Raw genomic sequence first — 9166 nt, forward strand, 5'->3', positions numbered from 1 at the left:
CTCATTTCTCTAGCATGAATTGCACCAGAACTTGCAAGCTGCTCTATACTTACGGAAAGGAGAAAAGAAAATATGGAGCCTGGTTAGAAATTACGGCTCTTTCGGGGAAGTGACCAAGAAGAAACAAACCCAACCGGCTTCACAGCACTAGGGGCAAAATACAGGTGGAGATGCCGGGGATTGAACCCGGGGCCTCATACATGCAAAGCATGCGCTCTACCACTGAGCTACATCCCCTTGTTGCAGAGGGGCTCCCTGCGCGGCGAATATGAAGCTTATCCCGGCCTGACGTCACGGCCCACGCCGCCACGTGCTCGGCCCCACGTGCTGCCACGGGAACGGGGTGGGGCGGGCGGGCGCCAGCGCCCTAATAGGGGGAGACGGAAAACATCTTACTTGTGTCTGTCCTCGTTAGTATAGTGGTGAGTATCCCCGCCTGTCACGCGGGAGACCGGGGTTCGATTCCCCGACGGGGAGGTTGTACTGTTTTTGGCCCTAGCGGCCGTTTTAGGTGGGGCGGGCCCCGCGTGGGGCTTGGTGACGGGGCCGCGACACCCGCCGGGGGACAGCCCGTGGGCAGAGCTGCTTTTTATGCCGGGGAGGGGAGGGGGGCCCGCCGCGCTCCCTCTCGGAGCCCCCCGCCGCTGGTGGCTGGGGGCTGCCTGGGTCCCGCCTCCGCCCTGCGCGCGCCGGAAGTCGGTGTGGAGCGCGGGGGGCACCCCTCACTGCTGGCGCATGGGTGACACCCGCGCGGGGCGGGCAGGCGGCGAGACCACCCGCACTCCGGGCTGCGCTGGGCGGGGTCGTATCCGCGGTCAGGAAAACTGCTCTTCGCCGCCGAAATAGCTCAGTTGGGAGAGCGTTAGACTGAAGATCTAAAGGTCCCTGGTTCGATCCCGGGTTTCGGCAGAAGCCTTTTGTCTTTCTCCCCGCGGGTGGCTGTGGGTCCTTTTGACGCGGGGCCGAGCCTGCGGCCCGCACGACGGAGCGAGGGGCAGTGGCCCGGGTGTCACCGGACAGGATCACGCGTGCGGGTGCTGCGGCTGGCGTTGGGGTATGGGGCGGCCCGCGAAACACTTTGGTGTGTTATCCTCGTTAGTATAGTGGTGAGTATCCCCGCCTGTCACGCGGGAGACCGGGGTTCGATTCCCCGACGGGGAGACTGCGGGTTTTTTTATCTCTAAAACTTATTTTTCCTTCCCGGCACGACTCGCTCCTGACTCTGGTGATGAACAGCCGAGTTTTGCTGTGCCAATCCAGAGCGTTCCCGTACTTCTAAGAGTCGCCTGAGGTTCACGCCTCGCTTTGTAGGCGCCGCAGACGGCTGCCAGCACAACGCGGGAGGCGCACACGGCTGCGCGCCCCCCCGTGCCTTCTCCCTCCCCGCAGCGCTCCTCGCAGCACCGGCGGGACGCGGCCCGATTTGGACAGACCTGGCCGGCAGGCAGGGCGGGGTATGCGGGCAGGGGATGTAGCTCAGCGGTAGAGCGCATGCTTTGCATGTATGAGGTCCCGGGTTCAATCCCCGGCATCTCCACGGCGGGTCAGCTCTTTTTGTTGGGGTTTTTTTTTCCCGTGATGTATTTTATTCGGGGTTAAAGTTGCCATGTCACATTAAACGACAGAAAACCGGTGGAAGTTTCCCAGTGGCACAAAATGGCACTGTTTTGGTCACTGGGATCTCCTCAAGACTATGCAAACACACAAGACTGGGGGTTTCATTGTCCCACAAAGTCCTTGTCTGGTTTCACCCCAGCTGGCAACTACATGGCACGCAGCCACTGCTCCCCCCGCCTGTTCTGGTGGGATGGGGGAGGAGAGAGTCGAAAAAAAGGTAAAACTCATGAGGTGAGGTAAAAACAATTCAGTAACCTAAATAAAATATTAATAATAACAATTGTAATGAAAGGAGAGAGAGGGAGAGAGGAATAAAATCAAAAAGGGGGGGGGGGTAGTGATGCACAATACAACGGCTCACCACCTGCTGACTGATGATGCCCAGCCAGTGCCCAAGCAGCCATCAGCCTGCCCCAGCCAGCCCCCCTGTTTATAGACTCAGCGTGAAGTTCTGTGGTCTGGAATGTTGCTTGGTCTGGAATATCACCTGTCCCTTCCCGATTTCTTGTGCCACTCCAACCTTCCCACTGGCAGTGCCTGAGAAACTAAAAAGTCCTTGACTAAGTATAAACATAACTCAGCAACAACTAAAACCATCAGTGCATTATCGATGTTGTCCTCATACTAAATCCAAACCATAGTGTTGTACCAGCTACTGAAAAGAAAATGGCCTCTATCGCAGCTGAAACGGGACAGCCCTGCAGGCACAGGGCAGCCGAAAGGAAGGAAGCGCCAAACCCTGCCAGCCCGGCCCCACGCCTCTTCCCCCAGCACCCAGCAGAGCTGGCTCCCTGCAAACCAGCACAGAGCTGGCTCGGGGGCTCTGCACCACAGTCCCAGAACCAGGGACAAAGGGCACAAAAGCCAGGACACTGCAGATGACCAACTGCGCTGGTTGCGATGGTGCAGGAGCTTCTCCCTGGCTCAGAGCTGGTCCTGTGGCACCTTCTTGCCCCTGCTGTGCTGCTCCAGCCAAGGCTCGTGGGTAGCCCCTTGGCAGCGTGAGCAGGCTTTGCTCGGAGCTCTTGGGAAACAAGCTCCATGCTTTGATCTCCTCAGGCTGGCCAGGCTCATACGGTTCTACCTGGGAAACTCTCCAGAGCCGGGAGGGCTGAAACGTATGGCCCAGAGCCCAGAGCCCACGTAGAGCTTGAAACAGCTTTTATTTACACAGTTTGGTTACCAGCGGTTTTATCTGCACTGCTCAGTTATCAATGACAAATCCAACTCTCTCTGGTAGGGAGAGCTGACTAGCAACAGCAACGGATGTAAAAAGACATTTTCTGCCAGAGTGGTTAAAATGCTCCTTGTGCTATTTATTTACTTGTGTTACTTCTAGTTGTTATTTTGAGCCAAATGTTCAGCTAGAGTACTGGTAAATCTGAAGAACCCCATTGTAAATAGCTCCCTGGACAGGATCTCTTTGGGCAGCTGTACTTCTGGAATATACCCTGCACTCTGGGACAGTTCCTGCCCCAGAAAGTTTGAAGTAACAGGCACAAGTAACAGACTTTTCAGCACAGGAAATCAGTATTTATTGGTTTAATAGGTCGTGGTTTGTTACCTGATGCCTGTACTGATGCCACTGTATGGGTACAACTGTATGTACATTTTTGTCAAAGTATTCTGTTAAGGGAAGGTTGCTGGCTCAGCAAAAGGACAAGATGTCTAAACTCCCAAATTACCAAACTCTGATTTAGTGTTTAGCTATAAAGAAATCTGGGCTCAAAGTTTAGGCCAAGCTGACTCTAAAAGTTGTTAAAAATGACAATGCAGGGACTTGAAATTAGGGGAGTCAGCCATGGGAAGGATGGGGAACAAAGAATGGATGGGGAAAAAGAACACTATGAGCTTGACAGAGGGAGAGCCTCTTAAGTAGAAAGAAGCCTCCAAGTGAGGAAGTTCTGGAAGCAAGAGGAGACAAGTTGATGGAGTGTCGCAATTCACAGAAAGTTGGTTGAAAGTAGGACAAACATCCTACTACTCACCAAGCTTGTCTTGAAATTGTAACAAGGGGAACTCGTACAGACAGTGCAGGAGAAACATGGAGTGTCTTTATTCATAGAAAGCCCACGCTTCTGGGTGGGGGGACCCAGCCTGGGAAAGCACTGTTCTGCAAACCAGCCAGAGGTATTTAAGGACTCTGTTGCATTAGGGCATAACATCTGCCTTGCAATCCAGATATAACACAAACCTGAGCCTTTAGGGGTGTACTGCTCCACCATTGGACTTGGACATGAGGTACAAACTCACACAGGATGCTCAGCAGCTGGCTGTGTACCTTAATTAGATGAAGAACAGCACTGCGTCGTCTTAATTTCTTCCTGTTATAAAACTTGTCTTGTCATGAAATACAGTGCCATGTGCCTTTTCAACTATTTTCAGACCAGTTCCAAGTGCTTACTCTGAAACTAAAAGAATAAGCTTAACATTATTATTGACTTTCATATGAGGAAAGACCTAAATCTGAAAGGCTATTCCAATCTTTGATGTTTATACGATTCCAAATACATAAGCCACTGAGCACAATTCTAACCTGAGAAGAAACCAAAAGACTTTTGTGGATTTTTTTCCCCAGCTAAATGACCTGAGTGTTTGAGGTTATTATTACTATTGCAATGCTGAATTTTAATACAAACACAAGGCAGCAGAGACTGTGAAGCTCCCCAGCCTATTCCCCTCCCTTAAAATCTCCATGTGTCAGGCAAATACAGGCAGGTTTCCCTCAAACCAATCACAAAGCTGTTGCTGGGCTTCTGCTCTCTTCTTACTGGTGTGCAGCGCTCAGTGTTAAGGAGGCAGCAGTTTTCCTTGGGTGCTGGCAAAGGAAGGATTTTGTAGGCCAATCGAACCAAATGGCATCTCATGAATCTTGCAAAGCACCATGTTGTCCTTGAATGGCTGTGTAGCTTGACTAGGATGGCACAGGAGCCAACAGAGCGCAACAGAGCTCTGCTAGAAGGTGCTCTGTGAGAACAGAGTGGGAAATAGGAATCATTATTATTATTACTATTTCTATTTATGACTGATTTTACCCCAGTGGCCTTAATCCTGAGTTATAATCTCTATTATATCTCAGGTGCATACTCCACTTTATGCATATATATACTCACTGATGGTATCTCAGGCAGACTGTCACTGGGACTTGGATCTCTGTAACCATCAGGCCTTCTTTGTCCCTCGCTTCAACCCTTCCCTCCTGGGGCTGCCTGATCTCCATCCCTTGGCAAGAGTCTCCTGCAGCCTTCCTGATCCAGAACGGCCTGAAAAGCAGAAGACTGCACCAGCCTTGGGCCCTGGCAGGCATCCCAGCATCACTGTGGCAGCTGCACACCACTTGTTTCCCCTGTGCCTTGCTCCCACAGGCCATGGCTGCACCGAGGGCATGGCACAACCCTGCCTGCAGGCCTCACCCCACCAGGCCCAGCTGCACCGCCTCACCACGGCCCTGCATGCCACTCTCTCTATCATGCTGAAACACGCTGGCAACTCCTCAAACAGAAATACACTGCTTTTTTCGGAGTAGGACAAGGGTCGCTCTCCCTCCAGGCACCTCAGAAACTGCCACCCAGCAAGGCCTCAGGGCAGAGCTGCCCCTCACCGTGCCCCGGGGAAGAAAATCAAGGAGGCGCCTTTGAAACAGGGACGCAACCGTATGGCTTTACATCACCGAATGAAATGTGGGGGTCTGAAAGGCGCTTTAGGCACGGGGGCGTATAGCAAAACCGAGACGGCTGGGCTCGCCGGGGCACCACCGCCGCCAAGCGCCCCTCCGAGGCTCCGGGCCGGGCTTTCCCTCGGGCACTGCACAGCTCCGCACGCCCCGCTGCCCCCTCCGCGCTCCGGGACACACTACCGCCCCCCGCCCCGCAGGAAACAGTGCCTGGCGGAGCGATCCGCGCCGCGGGGCGGGGCGGCAGAGGCTATATAAGGGGCGGGAGGGGAATGTGTGGCGCAGTTGCAGCTGGGTAAGGCTGAGGGAGCGTTGTGCTGGCTTGGCCTGCGCGCCCCCGCGGTGAGTGCTCCGCGCCTCGGCCTCGCCGTGCCTCCGCGAGAGAGCGGAGGGCAGAGCCGCTTGCCGGGGCGGCGGCAAGGCCTAGAAGCGCGCTGGTGGGCCGGGCGGGATGTCTGCGTGTGCTGAGGGGGATGCGGCAGCAGGAGATGGCGGGCGGGGCGTAGGCCGGGCCGTTCCCCTTCCCCCTTAGCGGCAACACCGCGGGCCGGCAGCCGAGAGAGGCGGGAGAGCTGGCGGGCAGCTGCCGGCAGCATGGCGGCCGCGCGGGCGCAGCGGCCTCTCAAGAAGGGGGCGGGCGGGAAGGGGGGCGGGGCGGGCGGGCCCGCCGCTCTGACGTCATGGAGCAGGGCTGCCCCGGGGGAGCCGGGCCTAGCGGCCGGGCCCCGCTGTGGCTCCCCCGGGGCGGGGGGCGAAGGAGCTGTAGCTGAAGTACTGTGGGGTTTTTTTGCTAGATAAAAATGCAGATCTTCGTGAAGACCCTGACTGGCAAAACCATCACCCTGGAAGTTGAGCCCAGTGACACCATTGAGAACGTGAAGGCCAAGATCCAGGACAAGGAAGGCATTCCCCCTGATCAGCAGAGACTCATCTTTGCTGGCAAGCAGCTGGAAGATGGACGCACGCTCTCTGACTACAACATCCAGAAGGAATCCACCCTGCATCTAGTGCTGCGCCTGAGGGGTGGCATGCAGATCTTTGTGAAGACCCTGACTGGCAAGACCATCACCTTGGAGGTTGAGCCCAGTGACACCATTGAGAACGTAAAGGCCAAGATCCAGGACAAGGAAGGCATTCCCCCCGATCAGCAAAGACTCATCTTTGCTGGCAAGCAGCTGGAAGATGGACGCACGCTCTCTGACTACAACATCCAGAAGGAATCCACCCTGCATCTAGTGCTGCGCCTGAGGGGTGGCATGCAGATCTTTGTGAAGACCCTGACTGGCAAGACCATCACCTTGGAGGTTGAGCCCAGTGACACCATTGAGAACGTAAAGGCCAAGATCCAGGACAAGGAAGGCATTCCCCCCGATCAGCAAAGACTCATCTTTGCTGGCAAGCAGCTGGAAGATGGACGCACGCTCTCTGACTACAACATCCAGAAGGAATCCACCCTGCATCTAGTGCTGCGCCTGAGGGGTGGCATGCAGATCTTTGTGAAGACCCTGACTGGCAAGACCATCACCTTGGAGGTTGAGCCCAGTGACACCATTGAGAACGTAAAGGCCAAGATCCAGGACAAGGAAGGCATTCCCCCCGATCAGCAAAGACTCATCTTTGCTGGCAAGCAGCTGGAAGATGGACGCACGCTCTCTGACTACAACATCCAGAAGGAATCCACCCTGCATCTAGTGCTGCGCCTGAGGGGTGGCATGCAGATCTTTGTGAAGACCCTGACTGGCAAGACCATCACCTTGGAGGTTGAGCCCAGTAACACCATTGAGAACGTAAAGGCCAAGATCCAGGACAAGGAAGGCATTCCCCCTGATCAGCAAAGACTCATCTTTGCTGGCAAGCAGCTGGAAGATGGACGCACGCTCTCTGACTACAACATCCAGAAGGAATCCACCCTGCATCTAGTGCTGCGCCTGAGGGGTGGTAACTGAACTGACTTCTTGCTGACTTCCAAGTAAAAGTTTGTCTACACTTGTCTGTTCCAATAAAGCTGTTGCATCCACAGTTCATGTCTAAAGTTATGTGAACAGCTCTTAGTTGGCCATTAGCCAGTGTAGCTGTCTAATAAAACTGTAATTACATAGTTTCCACATACAGAGAGAGGCATTGCAAAACTGCCTTATGCAAGGCTTACACATGCCCGGTAAGCGTAACTAATCCTTTGGCTGTGTTTTTTCCCGAGTTTGTATAAGTGTTCTCATAACTAGCTGAAGCGCTGGCTGAAGTTCAGTGCCAGCCTGCAGATGTTACGCAGCTGTTTGGTTGTGTAAGCATGCAAATGTAATGTGAAACTGCAGTTGTTCTTGAGCTGGGAGGTTTTGCCCCCTAATTGCCAGGTCCTGCCCCAGGTGTTTTTGCCATGATGGAGTAACGGTGCGAAGGTGATGGCAGGGTTTGATGAGATGCCAGCAGCAGGCTCTGGCATTTGGGTGGCTGTGTGGTGGGAGGTGATGAAACCTCACTGCTGACAGACAGCCTTTGGGCCAGGGGCTTGGAAAGTGCTCTGGGTAGTGTGAGGTGCTCATCATCCAGTTACGGGGTAGACATCTTTTGGAAACACTTGGGCATATTAAGCAAACTTTGTTATTTCAGAGATAGTAGCTTATTTGAAGTCTTCTAGAATGTGCTTTCCAAGTGAAATGAGGTGAAATGTCGTGGCGCGTTTCTCATGTGCTTTAAAAACAGGAAGAAGGGGTCTCCACTGAAGTCTATTGTGGAGGTTGCTGAATGTGGGAGGTGACGAATACATAAGCCTGCTGTACTGGGGACTGGGAAAAGGGCAGCTGAGAAGTAAAACCTGAAAGATGCCCTTCATGAGCATGGTGATGTGATTTGCCTTTGGAGGGGGATGTGGCGGGGGCTCGAACAGTGGTTTCAGCTCATGACTGACCTCAGTGGGATCTTACACTATCCAGACTGGAAGGGTGGGATAGCAGGATTTGATTCAAGTAACACTGAAGAATTCTTGATTAAGAGAGCAGTGGAAGATGCTTTCAGTGTTTTGTCACCTGGAAGGAGCAAGTGTGGATGGTCAAGATCTGTGCTGAACTGGGGAAAGCTAAATGCCACTGAGCTAGCACCCATGCTGGGTAAGAGCTGGTGTCCCACCAGTGCTGAGCTCCTGTTGTGTCCCAGCAGGGGCTGGCCTTGGCCTCTTGCCTGTGTGTCGTGGCTTTGTGGGACACTTGGTGCTGGGTGGGAGCAACACGGTGGTGCTGGTGCAGTGCCCTAACGGCACATGGGGGACCCTTGCTCAGCTGATGTAGTCCTCAACTGATGTAACTGAGCTCTCAACAAATGCAAATGACAAAGCTTGCCGTTTATGGCTTCTCTGGCCTCTTGAATCATCTACATTTGTGCAGCAATTAAAAAGTTCAGCAGCCCTTCAGCAGGGTTTTGTGTATGCGGTAATGGACCTCCTTAAATGTGGGAGTCTGACCCACTTCAGGGGTGGGTGTTTCTAGGAGGGATCTGCTCTTACATGAAAAAGAAGATGATGCAGCCTGGTTATGTTTTCATAGCTCCTTTCTCTATGTGCCCGGGAAGCTTTTGCTTGGAAATCTGGTGATCGGGGGAGGCTGAGGGGGGAAAGCTGGAAAAAAATAACTGCAAGTGGTTCTGATTTGAAGGTGGCCTGACTGCTGCGGGGGGAAGAGCTGCAGGAGGACATGGGGACATACAAGGTCAAAAAGCTGCACGAATGATTCAGGTGCTGTGTCTTAATATTTTTTTTTAAAATGCCTCAGTGAAAAAAAAGTGCAACGCTGTCCTTAAAAACTACAGTGCTGTACAAATACATAACGGCCTGGAGTGTGATCCAAGTGGTCTGCTGCACCCAGGCGGAACAGAGAGCTGCTTGGA

At 53.7% G+C, this 9166-nt stretch overlaps 1 protein-coding gene and 5 non-coding genes across 7 annotated transcripts; 5 read left to right on the forward strand and 1 right to left on the reverse strand.

Annotated features, from left to right (window-relative positions):
* Positions 1 to 165: 165 nt before the first annotated feature.
* TRNAA-UGC (transfer RNA alanine (anticodon UGC)) lies at positions 166 to 237 on the reverse strand. The gene has a single exon. It is a non-coding gene; the product is annotated as a tRNA-Ala (tRNA).
* A 162-nt stretch (positions 238 to 399) lies between these two features.
* UBC (ubiquitin C) lies at positions 400 to 7309 on the forward strand. Of its 2 annotated transcripts, none has more exons than XM_056322622.1 (2): positions 400 to 422; positions 6085 to 7309. In XM_056322622.1, the coding sequence occupies exon 2, from the start codon at positions 6091 to 6093 to the stop codon at positions 7234 to 7236; it is 1146 nt and encodes a 381-aa protein (XP_056178597.1). In that variant the 5' UTR covers positions 400 to 422; positions 6085 to 6090; the 3' UTR covers positions 7237 to 7309. The 2 variants fall into 2 exon arrangements, with proteins under 2 accessions (XP_056178597.1, XP_056178590.1); XM_056322615.1 differs by lacking the exon at positions 400 to 422 and adding an exon at positions 5522 to 5632.
* Positions 406 to 477, forward strand: TRNAD-GUC (transfer RNA aspartic acid (anticodon GUC)). The gene has a single exon. It is a non-coding gene; the product is annotated as a tRNA-Asp (tRNA).
* On the forward strand, positions 837 to 909 carry TRNAF-GAA (transfer RNA phenylalanine (anticodon GAA)). Its single transcript has one exon. It is a non-coding gene; the product is annotated as a tRNA-Phe (tRNA).
* Positions 1090 to 1161, forward strand: TRNAD-GUC (transfer RNA aspartic acid (anticodon GUC)). Its single transcript has one exon. It is a non-coding gene; the product is annotated as a tRNA-Asp (tRNA).
* On the forward strand, positions 1466 to 1537 carry TRNAA-UGC (transfer RNA alanine (anticodon UGC)). The gene has a single exon. It is a non-coding gene; the product is annotated as a tRNA-Ala (tRNA).
* Positions 7310 to 9166: the final 1857 nt, after the last annotated feature.

Source organism: Falco biarmicus, chromosome 1 (assembly GCF_023638135.1).
Source record: "Falco biarmicus isolate bFalBia1 chromosome 1, bFalBia1.pri, whole genome shotgun sequence".
NCBI classification, from domain to species: Eukaryota; Metazoa; Chordata; class Aves; order Falconiformes; family Falconidae; genus Falco; species Falco biarmicus.